Raw genomic sequence first — 23044 nt, forward strand, 5'->3', positions numbered from 1 at the left:
AATAATAATAATAATAATAATAATAATAATGTTTCAAACTTTTACTGCAAAACAAAAATAGTGGCGAAACTGTAAAAAATAACGTGATGAAAAAAAATCTTGCTTTAATACTTTTTTCCTTTTCGTCCTACAGTTTACTTTTAATTCTTTTTAATTCTTGGAAAGTGTAACGATCAATTAATTTCAAAACAATTTCAAAACAACAGCAATGACGATAATAATAATAATAATAAAAATAATAATAATACTCTATGAAGTGCACTTTTCCTGTTTTCCTTTTAATTATTATTTTATTTATATTGCCCTATAATTTGTTTGAATTTAATCCAATGTTTTTTTGTTTGTTTTCTCTTTGTGAATATTTTGTCCTTTTTATTTTCCTTACATTCATACTTAATTCCTGGAAATGTTACTATCATATTAAAAAAAAAACTTTTAAAATTTATATCAATAATGAAAATAATCTCTCCATCAGTTGTGAAAGACTGAACAATACAAACTTACCCAGGACATCAAATATGTGAAAATTAAAAATTGTAATGACGGAAGACTGTTTTACGACAGTTGCGGTTGCCGGACGACATACACCGCACACGGCACTTTCTGAAACCTGGAATCTTTATGAACCATTGTGTCGGAAATCGGTTCAGTATTGCAGGGAAGCGCTGACTAACATCATAAATAAAATGAATTTAAAAACAATCCGTTTTAACAATAAGAAATATAATAAAATAACATTATGACCACAGGGAATATTCAACAAATCTATTTACTTTGTTACCAAGCTAAACAAAACAGGCAGAAAAGCAGTACATGCACATAGACCGTCATTTAAAACAAACGAATAAACATAACATTGCATGAAACAAACATTTAGATTTCCAGTTAGTCAAAGGTGGACGAAACATCAGTCACGTGGTGTTCTCGGAAACGAATCAAGCCTCGGAACACTGCTTCGTGCTGAACAGCTCAGCTTCGAAGTGTCGGCGCGGAGTTGTTTACATTTTTTTCTTTTTTTTAGCAGCCTCGTGGTTTAAATCCAGATGTAGAACCTCTGCGGCCGTTTTACTCTTGTGAAAGGAACTTGGTGCCTTGGAAGGAAAAAAAATGTGGAAGCCAAAGAAAAAGAGTGAGTGTAATGAAACGTGTTTAAAGTGTTTCGACACCGGATGTGTTTAACGAAGCTCGTTGCTAATACTATGTACGAGCTAACTGTGCTTTTGTTTTACACGAGAGATTAAATTTACATTTAACTGCATCTAATGTTTATTTGTAACCTTTAAACTTGGCCATACGTGGCTGTAAAATTTTAAATTGTATGTTTATTGTTAAAAACCCAGTGATCAGAGGATGCGCTGGCGTTAGCGCTGTCTGAGTCTGAAGTACCTGTTTTGGTTCGTGGACCTTTTAGCTGTGGACTTTTTAACTTGTGGACCTTATGACCAGGGCCCACCTGAGTGATGATTTATTAGTATTTGTGACTGACCTGATTATGGTAAAAGTTCTTAACCTGCTGTTTAACAGGTGACCTCAGCCAAGCAGAGCTGATGATGATGACCATTGCTGACGTCATCAAGCAGCTGGTTGAAGCCCACGAAGAGGGAAAAGATATTAATCTCAATAAGTAGGTCCAAACATCTGTGAAAGTCTATGAAGTTAGGGTCAGGTCAGTGGTGTTCCTGCAGATTTTCACGCTCAGAGGACTTTTTCAGGCTTTAGTTTTTTGTTGTTTTTTTTAAGAATGACGCTCTTCTACCTGTGACACAGACTGTACTATTTTATCTGCTGGTGTTTTTCAACAGAGTGAAGACTAAGACCTCAGCTAAGTATGGACTTCAGTCCCAGCCTCGACTGGTGGACATCATCGCCGCTGTTCCACCACATTACCGTCGTGCTCTGGTTCCTAAACTAAAGGCCAAACCGATTCGCACAGCCAGCGGGGTATATCAGCCTAATCTGTCACGCTGTCCGCAGGGTGACATCTTCCAATGATCCACTCAGATCAGACAGTTTTCTCATTTCCGTGCCTTTTTGTTTAAGCTTTGCAAATTCTTGGAACATTCTGGCACAATCAAAGTGGTAGCTATTGTTGCTTTAAAAAAAAAAAAAAAAAAAAATCAATATCGCTAAACTGCAGGTGCACTTGGAATAGCAATTATGGCTGATGTGTCTTGTGTCCAGATTGCAGTGGTCGCTGTGATGTGCAAACCACATCGATGTCCACATGTTACCTTCACAGGGAACATATGTGTGTAAGTCATGACTATCGTCACCCCACTCATGAAATCACTTTTTTGAAATGTTATTTTCTTCAGTGGCAAGCAGATGTTTAAATGTTTTTATATTATTTTTGGAATGAATCTGTAGATGTCTTTTAAGATGTACATGCAGGAATAGCAAATTAAATTTTTTTTATTTTTCATGATTTTTATTTTGTGCTCTGGCAGGTACTGTCCCGGTGGACCTGACTCTGACTTCGAGTATTCCACACAGTCTTACACCGGCTACGAGGTGAGTTCATTATGTACAATATATACACTTTATTGCTTTGATTCATTAGTGACTATTATTGTAGTAACTTTTTGAGGTTTACTTATTCATTTTTAAGTGTGAGTTCAGGACAGCCAAAGGTTTCTCTTTATATTTGTTCTCCTACTGATTCAGACTAAACAAACCTTCATTTGGATCACACGTTTTGCTGAATCTTTCATGTTCCTCACCATTCTTCCCCGATTAGCCAACATCTATGAGGGCCATCCGAGCACATTATGACCCCTACCTTCAGACCAGACACCGAGTGGAGCAGGTCAGGGTCACATGGTCACCACATTTGTCTTTTTAATGGCTCTTGCACATCAGCTGCTTTTTTTAATGACAACATAAAAAACATATTCATATAGTTTCCTAATTCACCATTGTCTGTTAAAATACTAATATACCAATAACTGTTTTGCTGAAACAGCTTCTTTATAGTGGCAGCTAATTATTTTGTCTTTTTCCTATTTTTGATTGCAATTTGCAGCTGAAGCAACTGGGCCACAGTGTGGACAAAGTGGAGTTCATTGTGATGGGTGGAACGTTCATGGCACTGCCTGAGGACTATAGAGACTTCTTCATAAGGAACCTGCATGATGCCCTGTCAGGACACACCTCCAACAACGTGGCAGAGGCTGTCAGGTACGCAGCAACAGAAAACGTCCCCTATCGCCACTTGAGAAAATCATTTCTCTTTCTCTGCATCATGATGCAGTTGTTAGAAATGTTGGAGTAACTCAAAATGTTAGCTGTTGGCAGGGTGTCCAGCAGAGGGAGGTGTTCTGTCATTTAAAACATTCCCTGAGACGTATTTCTTGTACATATAAGAGCAACAAAAATATATCAGTCTCATTTCTATCACCTAAAAATAAAATAATTTACTTGGAAAACCTTGTGAACTCTAGCACTGTTTACTTTCACTGACCATCAGATTAATTTATTCTGAATCCACGAGCAGAAAATGTGTTTTCTTCTCCTGATGTCCCACTTGAATGAAATTGGGTGTGTGCGTACCCACTTTGGATGAGCAGTGATGACTTGGAGAGGCTTCAAAGTCAAAGTACAAATACCTGTTTGTTGAGTAGGTCAATATGCCGTATGGCTGATTAGACAAAATAATGACTTTTTCACAGGATTGAGGCTCTTTGTTCGTCAGCACAGAGGTTATTTACTTCCCTAAAGCCCGATAAGACCTCGAAGGCGAGTTTGGGTGTATGTGCTCAGAATATTTTTTCGTGTCGGTTGCCAAATGTGCACTCATCGGTAAGCTTGTAGGTGTGATGGAGAGATTGGCTGGTTTCTCCCTGCTCTATCAGCCGTGTTCATTAAGATGCTGAGATTGCGGTAATTGCTGTGGCCGTTATTCACTTTGAGCACACTTGGCTGTGGACGGTACTTATCTCTGCGTGCATGTGTTTGCATTTCAAAGAAAGTGTACAGTTCTGGTTCCCGCCTGATCTGATCGCAACAGTGAAATACTGAGATAATCACCTGAGATAATGGACTTTTTTATTGATTCATTTCATACAGTCTGATCATCCCTCTGGAGCATAAACGTGCGCTGTTGGTGTAAATCAGGCAGCAGACTGTAAAAGATGGAGCTGTTGTCATCAGGTACAGAATCAGAAGGAACATGAGGTGGCATGACAGGTGCTAATGGTCATCGCAGCAGCTGGAGTGTAGAAAATGACAGCTGGGCAGCGGGCTGAGATGATGCATTTTTTTGGCTTCCTGTAGTGTTTTTCTTTTTATAATCAATGCCTCAAACACATTTGAGAAATAGCACCGGATTCAAACATGCTGTTCAGTGCAGATAAAAAAAAATACTCGCATCATTTGGACTTTCACATATATTACTGCTTTTACAAAAAAAACAAAACAAAGTCTTTAAACAGATTTTCAGGTGAGTTTTCACTTCTTTTTTGGGGGGCGGGGCAGGGGTGGTAATGAGCAGGTCACAAAATTTCTCTAAATAACTCTATAAAAATTCCGGCATATTCAGCTCTGAAATTTTGGGTTCCGATAGATGCAGATGAGGACCAGTGAACCTCCTAGCTTGGGCCATGTTGGCATCTTTTAGCTGTATGACTGACAGTTTAATAGAGTTGAGCTCTGTGAACTGTAATAGTCTTTTTTTTTTTTTCAGTTATTATTTTACACTTTGTCGACTAAACAATTGATTAAATATATGTACAATTACTAGATTTATCAATAGTCAGTCATTAGCTGCAGCCTGTGTGAGCCTGAATAATCCTTATGCCCTCATAGTTATGAATTATAAGTTATCGAATAATTAGTTATAACCCAAAGTAAACACTCTTTAGTAGCTCATTAAATTTTTTTCTATACAAACTGTTATTTTCCATGTGAATAAACAAGTCTTCAGTAACTTCCAGCATGTTTTTAAATTTGTTTCATTTCTTCTCCGCGATAGACTATTTTAAATGAATAATCATGTCAGGAATACAAAAACACCTCCTGCAGGTACTCTGAGCGCAGTAACACAAAGTGCGTAGGAATCACCATTGAGACGCGGCCAGACTACTGCCTGAAGCGACACCTCAGCGACATGCTGAGCTACGGTTGCACGCGGCTGGAAATCGGCGTCCAGAGCGTGTATGAAGACGTGGCCCGGGACACCAACAGGTCAGTGGGTCAAGAAGGAAAGTTAACTTAACATTAACTTAAATCACTGCAGCTGCATCACTGAATTAAATTTGTATCTTCAAGTGTGACATTTGAAATCTTTGTGCTTCAGAGGGCACACGGTGCGTGCCGTGTGCGAGTCCTTCCATCTGTCGAAGGATGCCGGCTTCAAAGTGGTCTCACACATGATGCCGGATCTGCCGAACGTGGGCATGGAGAGGGACATCGAGCAGTTTATAGTGAGTACATTCTTCGAGAAGTCGTCAGATATCGGGATCAGAGTTGGGTACCTGGCGAGGGTATGCACTCAGGGTCCTCCTCCAGTTAGATCAAATGGTAAACTGGCATATTGTGTATTAGAGCTGTGATTTTTGAAAAAATCCAAGTTGTATGACTTCAGCATCTTAAATGTGAATATTTTCTGGTTTATTTTATAGTTTTACTTCTCTTTGGGAGTAAACTGAATATTTCAAAGTTGTGGACAAAACAAGTGCTCTGAAAAATACTGATCTGCATTTTATGGCCCTAACAACTAGTCAATTAATTGAGAAAAATCACCAATTACTCACTTGATAATGAAAATAATTGTTAGTTACAGCCCCCCCATTGTTTGCTTAATCTTTTAGGACTTTAAAGATCAAATTAGATCTTACCGAAAGAACCCTGAATGAGTTTTTAAATGCAGGTTGTTTTTTTTTTTTTTTAAGGAGACTTTGAGAATCTGGTGGATTAAGTGTCATAAACTGATAAAAAAAAAAAAAGAAGTTTTAAGTTGCAGTCTCAAGCCAGCAAGTTGAAATGAAGCAACAAGCAGATGATTAGCTTTGCCGTTTGTTCTGACAATAGGAATCGTGTCTTCTGTTTGGCGTCGGCGAGCGGCGTCACTGCTTATTTCACAGCGGTGTAGTGATGAGTGCGTCCTACATGTTGCATCTGAAAATAGAAACTGTGAAGCTGCGACGGGCGGCGCGCATTTTGTACAGTGACGTGACTGTGTGAAGAATCCCTTCGGATGTCTGGTGTCCAACAGCAGGTTGACTTTGCAGCTCTGATTGGAATCACAGCCTCGGCAACGAGTCTGACTGTTGGATGTAAATGAAGACTCAGTTTGACACCGTGTGCAATTTCAGCTGATTGAACCAAAGGGGGGGGGGGGGGGGGGGTGGAATGATTAGAAAGATTGCAATAAAGAAGAAATGGTTAATGGAGCACAAGACTTTTACATTTCATGTGAATCATATATTTTAAAATGTGCTCCATCTCAACCATAATGCTTACTCATCTATCTCTCTATGAATGAGTTACTTTTCTCTCATTCTGTTTCAAAGTGGAGCAGCTCCAGTTTAAAATACAGCAAATATTTACACGCACTATGGTGCTTTAAATAATTTCTTGTTTTTTTTTTTTCTGGGGTTGATTGATTGCAAAGAAAACCTCTAACAGGAAATACACTCAAGAATTTGGTGCACAAGTTGTACCTCTTTGCCAGGACACAGCGCTGTGGGAAGGTCCAAGGAGCTCGGTGCAGATCTGAGAGGGCCATAAACTTATAAACATAATAAATGTTTCTTTGGAGTACTTTCTAAAAGATTGCAGACTCATACATCATCAGTTCAAATACTTGTAAGTACAAGTTATTGGGAGGCGTAACTAGTTTATCCTATTGGGGAGAAGACCTGAACTTTCAGCCTCAGCTGAGAAGAAACTGGTTCAGGTGGAACAAGCTTGGAACCACCAACACACAGGAGGCAGAACATGGACTGGAATCTGCTAGAACACCAGTGTGATGGTCTAGCGTTAAGAGTTTTATGTCATGGTGGATTGAAAGGCTGCCGTCCAAGAAAGACAGTTCTGCTCCAAGATTGTGTTCTAGCTGAGCATGTGAACAAAGAGGAAAACATTCTGAGGGAGTGTTTTACAGACAGATGAGACAAAGATAGAGTTGTTTGGACACAGTGAAGTGTGTCTGGAGGAGTTTAGGTGAATTATTTGATCCGAGGAACATTGTACCAGCTGTTAAAAGTCTGGTGGTAGCGTCATGCTGTGGGGCCATGTTGCTGCCAGTGGAACAGGTGCATTACAAAAAGTGTAATCGTGACTAAAAAGGACGACAACCTCAGCAAAGCCTCAAACCACCAATCATATAGCTGAAACTGTGCCACAACAAGACAGTGACCCCAAAGCTGGTATGAAGCTTTTAGAGAAGGACGTCAAACCTGTCAAAAATATGTGGACTGTTTAAACATTGAGTCCATTCCAGGAATCCAATTAATTTAACTGATCTTCACCAAGTCCACCAAGAAGTGTGCACAGATGTCCAATTCTGCCACATTTCCTTTGGGCAGAATTGGATTTTGAAAAAAACAAACAAACAAAAAAACTGATGGCTAGCATAAGCATCTGGCTAAGGCGAAGCTTGCTGAGACTTTCAACCAAATATTCAGTCTGCTGTATGTATATTTTTGATCAATGCATTTTTTTTTTTTATCATTTATGCAAACCTCGATGGATGTGATAAAGAGAGGAAAAAAAAGGAACAACTTTATGATGACCTGAAATGGGAAAAAAAAGGCAAAAACTTGGCTGTCTTATAAAGTTAAGCAGATCTGGGAATTAAACTTGCAACCATCATTTTATTGACGTCACCAATGCGGGGGGGGAATTGGGGGCTACAGACCACAAAAGGGATGGATGGTTCTGATGCAGTGCTTGGCTGAGCTTAAACGGACTTTTAAATTGCAGTTAGACAGATCTTTGCGAACGGGAAGCAATCTTTCAGTTGATCAGGAGGTTATTTTGGGTGTTGTTGCTGACGGAGTAAAATGAGAAAGTTGAATGTGTAGCGATGGCGGCTTTCGCGGCGCCGTCGATCTTCTGAACATCAACAGCTCTCGGGTGCTTCATTTTTCTCTCAAAATGATTGAAGATGCTGAAAGCGGTTCGTGTCTCCCAGCAAATTAGTCACATTACGGTCGTACGCGCGCCAGTGCGTCCCTGTTTGAATGTGTGTTTGCTGGTAATGTGGAGGGCAGCGGCAGGTCGGCAGAGCCAGAGGAAGCAGATTAAATGTTTTTGGTTCTGGGTGTATTTTTCCTCCACTTCATTGCTCTCCTGCAGCATCGTCTCCTCTTCAGACACTTAATTTCTTCCTTTGTCTCTCCTCGTCTTTTTTTTTTTCCCCTCCCCAAAGTGGAAGCGTCTCCTCGCAGGCTTCTGTTTCGTCATGCTTCTGTCTCCCTCGATTAACTTTCTCTTATCTTTTTCCTCTCTCCACTATCCAATCACAAGCTTGTGAGTTCTCTCCCATGTGACAGCCCGGTTCCTCTCGCCTGTCACTTCATCTATCTCCTCTCTGTCCTTTCTTCTCCCATCACGCTGACACTTCCAGATTACACGAGCTGTGTTTGCTCCTCCGCTTCATATTTCAGACTGTTTTGAGTTCAGAGTGGAAAAATTCATGTTCATAGACTTCTTCACTTTAGTATCTAAACTAACATTTCTACAAGTTCCCGCATATCCATTAAAAAAAAAAAAGTTACTGCTACGCCTTTAGACCAGGAACCCACCGTGCAATATGGAAGTCACTGATAAATGTGAGATGTTCCAATTTGCATTATTATAGTAGAAGTGTGAGACTTTTGTATCGATTTATTCCCTCCATGATCACTTTTGCCTTTGTGTTTAGATCACGTCTGAAGAGGCGTGCACATAACTGGTACTCAGGTGCTCGTGTATTTAAAAATTAAAGATACGCAGAGGGAAGTGCTTTTCTAACAATGTGCTGCTGTCACTTTATTCTTGAGAAATGCTTCCCTCCTTGTTTTCTGCTGTGCATGATGCATTTTTTTAAGCACACATGAGCACCATTTATGTGCACACCTGATGTCTAAACTTTTTTTTTCTGTTTACAAAATTTTGATCTAACCTGGAAAACAATTAAGTTGCAAAAATGGATCCTTTTAACATACTGTAGCAAGACAAGAACATGATTTTTTTCAATACTTTGTGAAAATGATTTGGAGGAAAAACCAAATAATGTGTGCCATGTAGGAGAATCTGAACCAGGAAGTAAAATAAATAATTCAAATTTTAAAACCAAGCAATTTATGGGTGTTTTTTTTTTTTTTTGGGTCTCTGTCACATTTTTTTTTGGTCTCTGTCACATTCTTACTCACTGGACAGTCATTGTTCACACTACCTGCAAGTTTTGCACCTCTATGGAAACAGCACAGCGATGTTAGATGTAGATTTTTTTTTTTTTTTTGGTGCACATGGTTAGTTCAAGGATGTTGAGAAATGTGAAAATTTCTGCTAATTTGTTTTTCCAACTTGGATAAATGGTGTGTGTGTGTGTGTGTGTGTGTGTATATATATATATATATATATATATATATATATATATAATTTTTTTTTTTTTTTTTTTTTTTTTTTTTTTTTAAATAAATGGCACATCCCTACTTCCATCCCAGCCACTCTATGCAGAAACATTTTTCACATCTTGGGTTTGCACACAGAATCTAATTTGGCGGGAACGTGGTACAAATGTTGTAAATATGATGCAAACAGCGGCGGCGCTTTCAGGGAAAGGATGTGGCTTAAATATACAAGAGTGTCCATAAAAATTGAAATAATTCATTTCAGACCTGCTCACTTCAGGATTCCAGCAGCAGTCGCCAGCAAGGATTTATCTTTTTTTTTTTTTTTTCCCATGTCAGTTGTGGTTTTAAAGTAAAATCCATCTCTGTTGTCCACCAGGGTGGAAAATTACCTTCTGCTTACCAGGACATGAAAAAGATGTACTCTTACACAAAATACAGAAAAACATCATAAATGTCACACTAAAAATATGTATTAAAGGGTTTTTCCTTTTAAAATCTTGCTTTCGTTTTGCCGTTATCTCCAACTTGTGGAGATGATCTCGATGGTCTTGATGGTAGACCCTTTGAGCGGGCAGCAGAGGAACTTTGCATCTTCCCTGTGTCCATCATGGTTGTTGTGATAATGAAATTCGATTACAACTACCTCCCAGTCTGAGATCCTCCCACACTTATCTCCCACGTCCAGGTGCTCCCTGTTCCAGAGGGCACGTCCTGAACCGACCAGTAGCGCCGATAGCCAGGGATGATGGGAGTCACCAGATGCACAGAATGCCTTAGGAATTTATTTATTTATTTATTTTTAGTACTGCAGCGTTGTCACAGCGTTAGCGTGGGGCCATGTGGGAAACGTCCGTCTGTGATAATGAGCTGTGACAAGTGAGCGACTCTGTGATACTGATAATACATCTGTTGCACAGAACGTGTTTGTTTCCACGTCATGGTTCTGATCCTGAAATCACACAGTCACTGCTCCAAAACCAACATTAATTTATTTTCTGGACCTGAACAGACGATCGGTCAGACGTCTATAAACGATCTTTCATCTCACCACCTCTGAGCAGAAAGACTCATTATATCGTTGCATGTGACTGCCCCCCCCCCCCCAAATCCTTATTTCATCTGGTGATCTGTGCGTCGTTTGCAGGAGTTTTTTGAAAACCCAGCGTTCAGGCCTGATGGGTTGAAGCTTTACCCGACCCTGGTGATCCGAGGCACAGGTCTGTATGAGCTGTGGAAGACCAGCCGCTACAAGAGCTACACACCCAGCTCACTGGTCGACCTGGTGGCCCGAATTCTGGCTCTGGTGCCACCCTGGACGAGAGTCTACCGGGTGCAGAGGTGAGAGACTGACTGGGCTTGATGCATATGTAGTTCAAGATGCATGCAACTTCAACCACACCTGCTCCTAATTTCCACCATACATTGTGATATTAATCCCTTCAAGCCCATGCATTGAACTGGTGCATCAAAGTCAACCCAATTTTAATCTGTTTATCTTAAATATACACACCTTTATTTTGGAAGGTTGCAAGGCGTGTATTTGTGCAGTGTTAATGTGCATTTTACACTGTTACTTTCCTTTTTGTAATTTTGCTACCCCTGTAATAAAAAGCTACTTGGCTTACTCCCATTTACCCATCTTCCTCTCTGCGTGCGTCAGGGATATCCCCATGCCACTGGTGAGCTCTGGAGTAGAACACGGCAACCTGAGAGAACTGGCTCTGGCCAGGATGAAGGACATGGGCACCGAGGTGAGACACAAAGTCACAGTATCAGCTTCTTTTAAGCAAGAAAGCTAATGAGCTTCTTAACTGGGATGTGATCCAAATGGTTCCCATGAAGCAGGGGTAGGCAACCTGTTCCAGAAAGAGCCATGAGGGTGCAGGTTTTCTTTGCAGCCACTGACTCCACCAGGTGATTTTACTGATTAATATCACTTTGAGCAGATGGAATCAGTTAATCAGTGAAATCACCTGGTGGAGTCAGTGGCTGCAAAGAAAACCTGCACCCTCATGGCTCTTTCTGGAACAGGTTGCCTACCCCTGCCATAAAGTATGGTGCATCTGGAAAGTATTCACAGCGCTGTACTTTTTCCACATTTTATGTTACAGCCTTGTTTCATAATGGATGATAATCATTTTTTTTCCCCATCAAAATTCTACACATAATACCCCGTAATGACAATGTGAAAAAAAGTTTTATTTTTGCAAATTTTTATGTGTGTGTGTGTGTATATGTATATATATATATATATATATATATATCCTAAGAAATCACATGTACATAAGTATTTACAGCCTTTGCCATGAACGTTAGAATTGAACTCAGGTGTATCCTGTTTCCACTGATCATCCTTGAGATGTTTCTGCAGCTTAATTGGAGTCCACATGGGGTTTGCCAAAAACAAACAAACAACCCCCCAAATAAAAACGTTTTTCATTTAGTCATTATGGGGTGTTGTAAGTAGAATTGAGGGGAAAAAAATGAATTTTATCCATTTTGGAATAATGAGAAAATGTGGAAAAAGTGAAGCACTGAATACTTTCTGGATGCACTATAAAACTCTACTGCCAACACATAAATGCTGGCTGGCTGATTATTTTGCATACAAAAGGTCCAGAGCAATACGATGACAGACAGAAAGCCCACCAGGTATAGCTTAGAACTGCCGGAGCATGGAACAGGATAAAAATCTGCATTAATAGAGTCCTGTAAATGTGGAGGGAAACAAAGCAGAATTCATCCAGCCTGAAAATATCCATTTGTGTGCAGTGTCGAGACGTGAGAACCCGTGAGGTTGGCATTCAGGAGATCCACCACAAAGTGCAACCTTATCAGGTAACCAGGGTCATCTTCAACACACGTGGAAGTATATTCAGGTTTTAGCTCTTCAGTGTCTTAATGGGCAAAAGGTGGAGATGTGTCCTGGGCTACAAGAAGAAAGAAGTGAAATTTTATTTATTTTTTTGGTCATTCATGTTCAAACATGTCCAGGTGGAGCTGGTTCGGAGGGACTACGTGGCCAATGGCGGATGGGAGACCTTTCTGTCCTATGAGGATCCGGAGCAAGACATCCTGATTGGATTGCTGCGTCTACGCCGCTGCTCCCCGCAGTCCTTCCGTCCAGAGTTAAAAGGCGGCGTCTCCATTGTCCGTGAGCTGCACGTGTACGGCAGCGTCGTGCCCGTGAGCAGCAGAGACCCCAGCAAGTTCCAGCATCAGGTGTCGCACACGACCACAACGTGCACTGCTACTTGCAGCCCCTGCTCTACATCAACATCTTAATTTGTCCTCGCATGTTTTTTCCTCCACTGCAGGGCTTCGGTATGATGCTGATGGAGGAAGCAGAGAGAATCGCCAGAGAGGAGCACGGCTCAAACAATCTAGCGGTCATCTCAGGTGAGAACACCAATTTATCAGTTCATCTGCGTTCAGGCATAGTTAAATGCGACCCCTTTAGAGAGTAATGTGAACGTAGCCTGAGTAAGAAGGCTCAGTCATACAAACATATACACCTTCATGTCATCTTCAGTCCTCTGTTGTCTTGTCTGCAGGTGTAGGAACTCGGAACTATTACAGGAAGTTGGGCTATGAGTTGGAGGGGCCGTATATGGCGAAGAACCTCTACAGACCTGGAACAGACTGAACTTATAGGGTCCTGAAGATGCTGTCTTTATCTGGACAAGGTTCCTGCAATGAGTGGAATAGATGCTGAACATCATTTGTTTTTCCAGTTCATCACCCACGTTGATCTACTTTTAGACTTTTAAACATCGTAGTGCAGGAAGAGTTGAGATTGGAATGCAATAATGGATACTTCCCCCCCCCCCCCCCCCCCCCTTCCCCCTCCCACTGAACATCCCCCTCAGTTTTCATTATTTTGCACATTGAACTGAAACATTGTTTTCAGCAGGACTGATTTGATGTTACGAGAAGAAATAAGGCTGCAGACACAGTTTGAAACACTTATAAATGCTCAGTAAGTGTCCCTGAAATAACATGGTAAGAATCCTGCTCTGTCATTGTCTGAGTTAATTGTGTCTGTTAGAATTACATAGAAATATTAAGATTCAACTGTTTAATGGTTTTCAGTGGATGTAGAAACAGTGGGGAGCGCTCTCAATGGACAGCTGTTGGGCAATTGGACCATTTTTATTTATACTGCAGGAAATTAATTTTAGCCTTACATAAATTGGTTTTTAAACCCCTCACAGTTAATCCTGTTTGTCACGCTCCTGTCGTGCATTCTTGTGTGGCACATATGCTGCTGGTGATGCCCAAATTTTGGGAATTTTCCCCCCCAATAAAGTGCATTTTGTTCTGAGAATAGTTCTTTATATTTCAGTAAATTAAAGAGATTGATTAAACCTAAATCGCAGAAAAATGTTTTCCCCTCCATTATAAATGTCAGCACAACAGCAGCACCTCCTGTAATGCATTCTCCAATGTCAAGGGTGCCGGCGTTTGTGGAGACCCCAGATGATTTGCTCTATGAATGAGTTTTACTGGGTCATTTGGTGCAGCCGTTCCAGTTACGCCTTCATCAGTTACCTGTCTGCTGAACATTGACTGAGTGCTATGTTCAACTTCACCGTTACTGGAAAGGCTCTGTCACTTGAAAAATAGCTTGCAATAAAAGCAAACGTCTTCTATGGCGGACCGTGTCTCATATGGATTCCAGGTGCACAAGGTGACTCAAGCCAAATGTCCCTGCATAATTTCCTGGCTGTGGTCCCCGTTGTGACTCTGCTGTGCCGGTGTTGCATTGACGCAGTGAGAAAAATCGGCTGCTCTGTATTTTCTCGCCACGCTTGCTCACTCCTGTTATCAGCTGTAAAATCTGGAAGAACTTTCTCTGCTTGCAGAGTCTGTGCCAAGCAGATTTTTGTGCTGTGAAAGAGGCAGAATAAAAGTTTAATCTTCACTGCAACATGAGCACAAGCACAGCAGATAGTTTAAAAAAAAAAAAACCCGGCAGAGTCCCTGTTTGAGGCGTGTGGAATTTCTCAAGGTTTTGAAACTCTTTGTAAAAATGTCGAACTATGAAGTTTTTAATGGTTCATAATGGGTCAATCTTGGAAGATGAAATTGGATTCTTTACTTTTTCATGTCGACAAAGAAAGTCAAAGTCAGGGGCATAATAAATTAATCCAGCAGTCAGTCAAAGGATTGATTCCCCCCCACCACCACCACAAAAAAAATTGAAGATTGCTATATTTGCTGAAAGACTGCGGCACACTTAAAAAGTGAAGATCTTTAAGAAGCTGGAGAACATGGTGAGCATATTATTTGCTCATTTTAAGTTCAAATCCAGCCATCGCAGACAGTGCTGAGCATTTCATGCTAAATGCACACACATTAGCGTAGCAGCGGGACAACAATTAAATACAAATTAATCAGATCTACAGCCATTTTTGACAAGTGGGCTTGTCGGTGTGGTTCCTGAGGCTAGAGCTCCCCCTTCTGTCAATTTACATGCACACAGGTGCTGTAAAACAGGAATGGGTGCTTTGAAACAGTAGAAAATGTAAGACTTGAACTGGGACCGATTTAAGTACAGCTACTTTGTCTTCCATTTGTTATTAAGTGGTTCTATTCCATCATGTGCAATAAACAAATACACACCAAAACCTTATTGGCATTATATACGTGCCCCCCTGACAAAAAAAGTATTTTGTCGCGTTCTCATTACAACTTTATAACAGATTTACACAAAAAAGTTAATTTCATCAGTTTATTTATATACCAGCAATTTGAAACATGTAATAAAGACTGACAAATTAAAAGCAGTGTACACATTAGATGCTTTCAAAATAAAAGCAAGGTCACTGGGTTTTTAAAAATTAAAATTTAGGGGTGCAGGGTGGTGATTAAAAGATTACAGAATTATTAAAGAAGTAAAATGTCAAGATTTTTAAACCCTTTGTCTTAAACTAATTCATAAAAATGTTATCTTGTTATAGTCACATTGCAGAGACTGCAGACTTATTACATGGAAGACAAAATATTGTACATTTTTCAAAAAAAAAAAAAATAAAATTCTTGTCATGTTTCTGGTCGTAATGAATATCCCCACATTCTTCCATGGAAGATGAAAAATATTTGTCTCGTCACTTACTAAAACTGATGACTTGTAATAAATATTGTGGCGTCAGCATAGATGTGATCATGTAAACGACCCCAGAACCCAGCTGCAATTTCCTGTTCATGAAGGGGACGTTACATTAGTGACCGCCGTGGCGTGCTTGCCCTGTTTTATTACTTTGGTGGGAATCAGAAATTACAGTGCATAAAAAAAAAAAAAAAAAGTATTTAGTGCTTCACTTGTTCCATTCCAAAATGGATGAAATTAATTTTTTTCCCCCCCTCTCAAAATTCGACACACAACAGGCATAATGACGACATGCAAAAAAGGTGAGATTTTTGCAAATTTATTTAAAAAAAATAACTAGGAAATCACATGTACATAACTATTTACAGCCTTTGCAATGAAGCTCAAAATTGAGCTCAGTTGCATCCCGTTTCCACTGATCATCTTTGAGATGTTTCTACTGGAGTCCACCTGGGGTAAATTCAGTTGATTGGACATGATTTGGAAAGACACACACCTGTCTACATATAAGGCCCCACAGTTGACAGTGCATGTCAGCACAAACCAAAACCAAGCATGAAGTCAAAGGAACTGACTGTAGACCTCACAGACAGGATCAGAGACAAGGCACAAATCTGAGGAAGGGTACAGAAACATTATGTACATGCAAATTCTTGATTTTTTTATTTTTAATTTGCAAAAACCTCACATTGTCATTATGGGGTATTGTGTGCAGAATTTTGAGGAAAAAAATCATCCATTTTGGAATTGGGCTGTAACCTAACCACACGTGGAAAAAGTGAAATGCTGTGACTACTTTCCAGATGCACAGTACTTTTGACAAACTGATACCTCATGCCTGATCCATCAAATCAATGTGGATTCATGTCATGCTGAACAGCAACATTGCCTGGCCACTTCATTAGGAACACCTGCTTGTGAATGCAAATCGTCTATCAGTGTGTGTGAACAGACAATTAGCAAGAATTCATTAAGTACACCTGACAACCTCATAAACTGACCAGTGAGTATTTAAAACTGAGTTGTGGACATTAAGACTTTCAGTCAACAGCATGGTATTTACAATAAATTAACTTAATCGCTGGATATTCTTCAGCACCCACTGGGTGGCACCCACTCAGCAGCTCCAAATATTTAGAGTTTGCACTGTTGTCCCCAAAGGCCTGCTGCAGCTAAGTGGCCATTATTTACTTACATTTTGCAGATTGCAGTCAATATTTCCATGTAGAGGCTTCAGTGGGTAACAGCTGCTCTGTCAGTGGGTGTCCTCAGTCAGCGCACTCTGGCCTCCAGCTGATCTGCAGGGGGCCGGGCGTCCGGATCGGAGGCCAGCATGTCAAGAAGGAGGCTGCACGTGGCGGGGCCAGGAGGTGGTGGCAGCGGGGGCGCTCGCTTAGCCTTCATCGGGATGCACAGCTGGAGGTCGGCATTCTCCCACAATGCTTCGCCCAACGGCATCAGCCAGCGGCCCTTAGACACATAAGCACCTAAAAGCGGAACGGGAAACAACATTCATCATACAGGAAGTTCCTCCCCGACAGGAACTATAGAGGCTGCAGGGAGCTGCATGAGTGAATACAGAGCTGGAGGGTCTTAAGAAATGAGGAAGAAATGGAAATGAAGGTGGAACTTTAAGATTTGTAGATTTTTATACTCGGATCATTGTGTGCTGCATTTCAAATAAAGTTCATTTATCAAGTAGACAACTACAAAACTAACCATTTTTAATATCTTCATCTCTCACAACAAACGTCTGCATGTCGTCCTTCAGCACATCCATAAACAGCCTCTTTAGCCTGGTGGCTCCATGCTCAGCATCCTTCTCCCTATATACCCTCCTGTCCCTCTTCTGTAAATGTCCAAACCACCTCAATCTCACCTCTCCGTCTCCAAACCATCCCACCTGTGCTGTCCCTCTGATGTGTTCATTTATAACCCACTTCCAAAGAAAATTGCAACATCTTCAGCTGTGCCTCCCGTCTTTGTGTTAGCGTCACCACACAACATAGCAGGTCTCGCTACAGCCTTGAAAACGTTCCCTTTTGCAGATATCTTGTCACAAATTGCTCCTGCCACCTTTCCTCACCCTGCCTGCACGCTCTTCCCGTCTACCACGCTCTCCGTTACTTTGGATAGCTGATGTCATGCATTTAAACTGAACTTTCCCACCTTGAAATTAAACATGAGCCCACTGAAACCCCAGATGTCCTAGTTTTTCCCCACCAGCACAAGAACACAACACATATTAGATGATCCATGCACACACATTTTGCACATCTGTGAAATTAGAACATTTAAATCTCTGTGAGGAATAAAATTAGGATGGTGCATTTGTGTACTTGTAATTATCTTACATGGGCCCCGATAGCTTGGCATTTGGAACACGTTACCATTAATTCAAATTATGCAGAAATCATTGCACACATCTGAAAATCTTTTCTTTCCATTTGTAGATCATGCATATCACATTTGTAACCATAAGATTAATTTGTCAGCAGACATCTCATCCCATAGTGGGAAATTAACACCTTTGTGCTGAAGCAAGCACACCAAATGGATAATTTAAGCTGTCCATAAAAACCTTCCAGCTGCCTCAACCCCATTTCACTCACTGACAAAATGGTTTGTGATCAGCTGAATTCTACTTGCTCATCATATAACGGACTGAGGCTCACCGATTGTCAGATCATAAACCTGAATAGGACTGTTAATATCCCAAGCTGCCAGCCTACTTTCTTTGTGAATGAGAGCCAGTGACTACAACAGTTTCACTATTCTGATGATGTCATCTCATGATCACCCACAGGTATATATTACAGGGTATTAAAGAACAGACTCAAGTGATATTACATCATAATTGTTAAAGAGCAAAAACAGCACCTGCCCTCATAGTTACCTGCCCGCACGGAATGTCTTCTCATCCAAAAATGAATCGTCAAAGTGGGATATTCAACTTGTCGTGGTACCGGCCCACTCACTATTCACTCTACATTAACACTGAGGAGTATATCTGCTTAATAATAAAACAGGCTCATACAACATCTAGATGACATGAAACAATAATTGTAGCCACAGGAAATAATTGGGAAATTTTAAAGGAAAAATGGAAGAAAAATTTCTTTAAGGGAACAATATAAAATGCTCAGAAAATCCAAGGATTACATGATACTCGTGATTAATTCATGTGAATAAGAAAGAAGTTAAAGAGTTATGGCACATGTGGTGAAACAGAAAATCCTGTGCTTTGGCTACAAGTCTCTGGTCAGTGCAAAGACCTCTGGGAAGTATGATGTTATTTGTTTTGTCCAAGTGTATCCCAAAAACACATCAAGCTGACCTGAAGTCACCCCATCAAACCATCATTCTTTATCTTCAGTTCATGTTCAATGCAGGACTGGCATATCTGCACATCATGAAAACTATCGCAAGATTTCAGGGAGACAAATTGTCATATTTCATATTTTTGCACCCCCGCATCGGGAAACACTGGACAACTATGCACAATGTGAGGCAGCATTGGCTGTGACACAACGTCCGAGTGGAATGTTTTTACAAAGCACAAACCAGCAGACAGGTGCCAAATGACGTCCGCCGAACACCTGGCTGCACCAGATAGAAGGTAATTTCCATAATGAGATAAGGACGGACTGCAGGTTGGCCTGGGTGGTTGCCCGGTAGCACCCGAAGCAGTTCTGGCATGCATGCAGGATAGGCACATGCTCCCAAGCATGACCCAACCTATAAAAATAAGGCATCAGTGGTTCACCAGTGGTGGCAAAGAATCTGCCGAGTTTACAGAACATTAAAGAAAAACCTATATAGAATTACATAATTTAGAGCACATTCATATTTGAGATAAAAAAAATTAACCATCTGCCCAACTTTTCATTAGCATAATTACTTTTATTACAATTTCTTCTTCACAGTGTAATGTCAGGAAAAGGACTGGACAGTAATTTAGTTTAAGCACTTATTGGCGTTGGGCAAATCTTAGTACATTATGACAGTAATTCTAAAGCAAATTAATCTTGAGGTATGTTTACAATGAATTTATCATTAAAATTACAAAATTTGTCTGGTTCTAGATTTAAAATGTGAACAATCACTGTTCATCTTTACATTTTAAACTGCTGACTGCTGATTGATTTAAGTTATTGATCAAAGATGAATTGAAAAAACAAAAATTAGATGAATAAGGCACCAATCTCTTGCTCTCTTTTTTTTTTTTTTTTTAAACCCATGTAATACAAGTAATTATGGATTTGTTGCTCTGCTCTACCCCACTCAACTTCAAACATACCCAGTTGTTCCTGCGTGGTGCCTTCTTCCAGGAAAGTGATTCTCTCCAGGACAGCCCAGAACATCACGCCCAAGGAAAAAATGTCCGCCTGGGCCGTGTACATCAAGCCGCCCCAAACCTCTGGAGCCATGTAGAAGTCTGAGCCACAGGTGGAGGAGAAGTGTTGTCTGGTCTGATCACCCTCCATCAGGCCATCACTCATCTTACTCAGACCAAAGTCTGCCACCTAGGGGAGAATAATGGACTTAACACACACACACATATATATACATACATAAACCCACATAACCACCCCACGAGCATCTCAACACTTGAGGACAATGTCACAATGCCAATAAAAAAACAGACGTGATGCAGTAAAAATTTAATATATTTTAAAATGTCAAAACCAAAATTTAAAAATTGCCAAGTTTTCAACTTGCAAACATGTTAAAATAAACCACTGCAATTCAGATTTGTCATCTCAAATTTAATTAGTGCCGCAAAACTGTATCTTAAATGCAGAATTTCAGGTTCAGGCGCTCACAGATTGCACAGTAAAATGCATTACTAAAAAATGCACTATATGACAGCCCTCAATCAATCAATCATTATGTCCGATTGGCATGTTTACATTTCTGACTAACATTTATTCCACTGGATTAGTTTCCCGTTTTGCAATTTTACATTTTATGCAATGTTGTGCCAAAATGATGCACGTACACACCTGACATTTAATATTTTCCACAATGTTCAGCCAAGCACACACACATAAACATGTTATTTTGTTTTAATCCCTGTGTTTGTACATACAACTACGATGAGTCACAGCTGACTCGCACATAATTTTTTAATACTGCAGATTTGCTGCCCCTCCCTCCCCCACCACACAGACATTACAGAAAGAGTGATAACAGTAGTGACAGTGACAAAAGCAGTGAGTGTAACCTAAACAACAACAAATATGAGCATTTTCCTACCTTGACAACAGGTCCTTCTCGGGTGAGGCAGACCAGCACATTGTCCGGCTTCAGGTCACGATGGGTGATACCCAGACCATGCAGGAATGCCACAGCACCGCTGAGCTGCTGCACAACAGTGTGATTATCCTGACAATCAGGAGGTCTGGAGAGCAGGTACTGATTCAAGTCTCCCCCGTCACAGTACTCCATCACAAGCCACAGAGCCAAGCAGCGCTGCTGTACCTGCTGCTGTTCTTCCTCATCCTCCCTCTGGGCTGATCTTTTCCCGACTCTGCTCTGAGGCGTTCGTGGGGTCTCAGTATTTGATATAGGTGAGTTAGTTCTGTCCTGGAGCTTGGGTCTGGCTTGACTAACACAAGTGTTGTCCTCAAGTCTTGAACGAGTGTTATTCCTCCTCTGACAGTTAGACCGGGAAGCGCTTCTTTCCTCAGTTTGTGCCAGCCTAGAGACAGTGCCCTTCATTACACTCTCTACGAGACGTACAGGTAGTTTTCCTGGTTTTAGGTTCTTCAGACTCCTTGGTCCTGTCTGTAAAAGGCAGCCATGGAGGGCTATGACATTGATGTGGTTCTTGGCTGTGGCTCTCATGGCCCACAGCTCTTTCAGATAGAGTTCAATAGATTCTGGGTTGTTGCAAGGCAACCGCTTGATAGCAACCCGTTGTCCTGTTTTGGCCATGTGGCCCTCAAAGACCACGCCATAGCTTCCGCGTCCTACCTCCCTCTCTAAAGTGTAGAGCGCCTCCATCTTCACCATACAGGGAACACTGCAAGTCCGCTAACTGTTTGCATGCAGACTCACAGGAGTCTGGACCTGATGTTGAGTGTAAGCAAAAATTAAGAGATCCGATGAGACACAATTATGATGATTATAATTTAAACATGCATGATTATCTGTGCAAATTTTAACTGGATGTCCCAATGTTAGCAACAATTGATGGAAGTCCATTACTTTTTAAAAAAAAAAAATCTTAAACTTATCTATGGTAAATCCTAGAGCCTACGCCAGTACACAAGAACTAAAGCTTAATTTGAAATTATATTAGTGAGTGAGGCTGTTTTTCCACACAAATGTCTGAATTCTTTAATAAAAATTTTGAAAGAACATGCAAGACTTGTATTTTTTGTTCATACTATGATGTCATCACAACAAACAGCAACACTATCTACAATATTTTTGTCAATTAAACTCATTGTAACATTACTGTTCAGCAGATCAGAACAAAAATGGTGTGATATTGCTAATGAAATTTTTGTATTATCTTAAGATAACGAGAACATTTTATGTAAATTTTTTTAGAAATGAAGTGCAAAACTTTTTTTTTTTCTTTTAGCCCTTGGTAGATATCTGTATTGTTGTTTATACAGTTAGATTTTTCAACAAACTTTATTTTTAAAAGAAAAAAATAAAGTAAGATATTACAAGTTCCGAAATAATTCCACGCCAACTAACAAAGCCCAACTTTAAGAGTTTTAAAAAAAGAGAAGTGAGCTGTTTATTTCGGTTTCAAACTTACCAAAACGACTTCAGCTTGAAAACACCGCAACAGTTCAGCTCAAATTTGTAATTTCCTTCGCAAACAAGCATATATTCGACATATTCAACCAAAGTTTTTTGTTTATTACTAACAAAAACTAACCAACTCCGACAAACTTCCGCGTCGATATTTAGAACATCCCGCTCTGGCTGATTGGATAAAAAAATGCAACCGGGTGCGCTGATTGGTTATCAGCCCTAGCTGAGGAGCACGTCATTTAATTCAAATTTTAGGGCAAAAACTGACTATTTATAAAAACTGCACAATACTATAGATTTGAAATTCATTCAAAACATGCAAAGTTTATGTTTTATGTTTTAATATTTATTATGTTTTAATTTATTCATTTTGGGGGAAAAAAACATTTGTACTAAACCCTTTTTATTAAATCTTGAAATTGACAAGTAAATTGCCATAAAGAGAAGAGGTACAACTGTAAGTTGATTTTTGGCTGTCAGTCCATTTATTTTCTACAAAAGTAAATAACAGTACACACTAAATTTTAGAGTGTAGAGACTGTGCCACACATTTGTGCAACATTTGTCGCCATCTAGTGGGACGTGTAAGCATTTC

At 40.2% G+C, this 23044-nt stretch overlaps 2 protein-coding genes across 3 annotated transcripts; one reads left to right on the forward strand and one right to left on the reverse strand.

Annotated features, from left to right (window-relative positions):
• The first annotated feature begins 1107 nt into the window (after nt 1-1107).
• On the forward strand, nt 1108-13768 carry elp3 (elongator acetyltransferase complex subunit 3). The gene is made up of 15 exons (XM_034162005.1): nt 1108-1129; nt 1525-1624; nt 1803-1941; nt 2182-2252; nt 2448-2511; nt 2738-2806; nt 3023-3177; nt 5020-5181; nt 5294-5420; nt 10705-10898; nt 11221-11311; nt 12333-12398; nt 12555-12782; nt 12878-12959; nt 13115-13768. The coding sequence occupies exons 1-15, from the start codon at nt 1108-1110 to the stop codon at nt 13204-13206; spliced, it is 1662 nt and encodes a 553-aa protein (XP_034017896.1). The 3' UTR covers nt 13207-13768.
• Nucleotides 13769-16366: 2598 nt separating this feature from the next.
• si:ch211-63o20.7 (uncharacterized protein LOC566836 homolog) lies at nt 16367-22605 on the reverse strand. 2 transcript variants are annotated; one of them, XM_034162007.1, is made up of 4 exons: nt 22451-22602; nt 20932-21747; nt 19973-20198; nt 16367-17159 (listed from the first exon to the last, which is right to left on the reverse strand). In XM_034162007.1, exons 2-4 carry the CDS (start codon nt 21688-21690, stop codon nt 16945-16947), a joined length of 1200 nt encoding a protein of 399 aa, XP_034017898.1. In that variant the 5' UTR covers nt 21691-21747; nt 22451-22602; the 3' UTR covers nt 16367-16944. The 2 variants fall into 2 exon arrangements, with proteins under 2 accessions (XP_034017898.1, XP_034017897.1); XM_034162006.1 differs by lacking the exon at nt 16367-17159 and adding an exon at nt 17184-19410 and having other exon boundaries at nt 22451-22605.
• Nucleotides 22606-23044: the final 439 nt, after the last annotated feature.

The sequence above is a fragment of the Thalassophryne amazonica genome, chromosome 21, assembly GCF_902500255.1.
Source record: "Thalassophryne amazonica chromosome 21, fThaAma1.1, whole genome shotgun sequence".
Taxonomy (NCBI): domain Eukaryota; kingdom Metazoa; phylum Chordata; class Actinopteri; order Batrachoidiformes; family Batrachoididae; genus Thalassophryne; species Thalassophryne amazonica.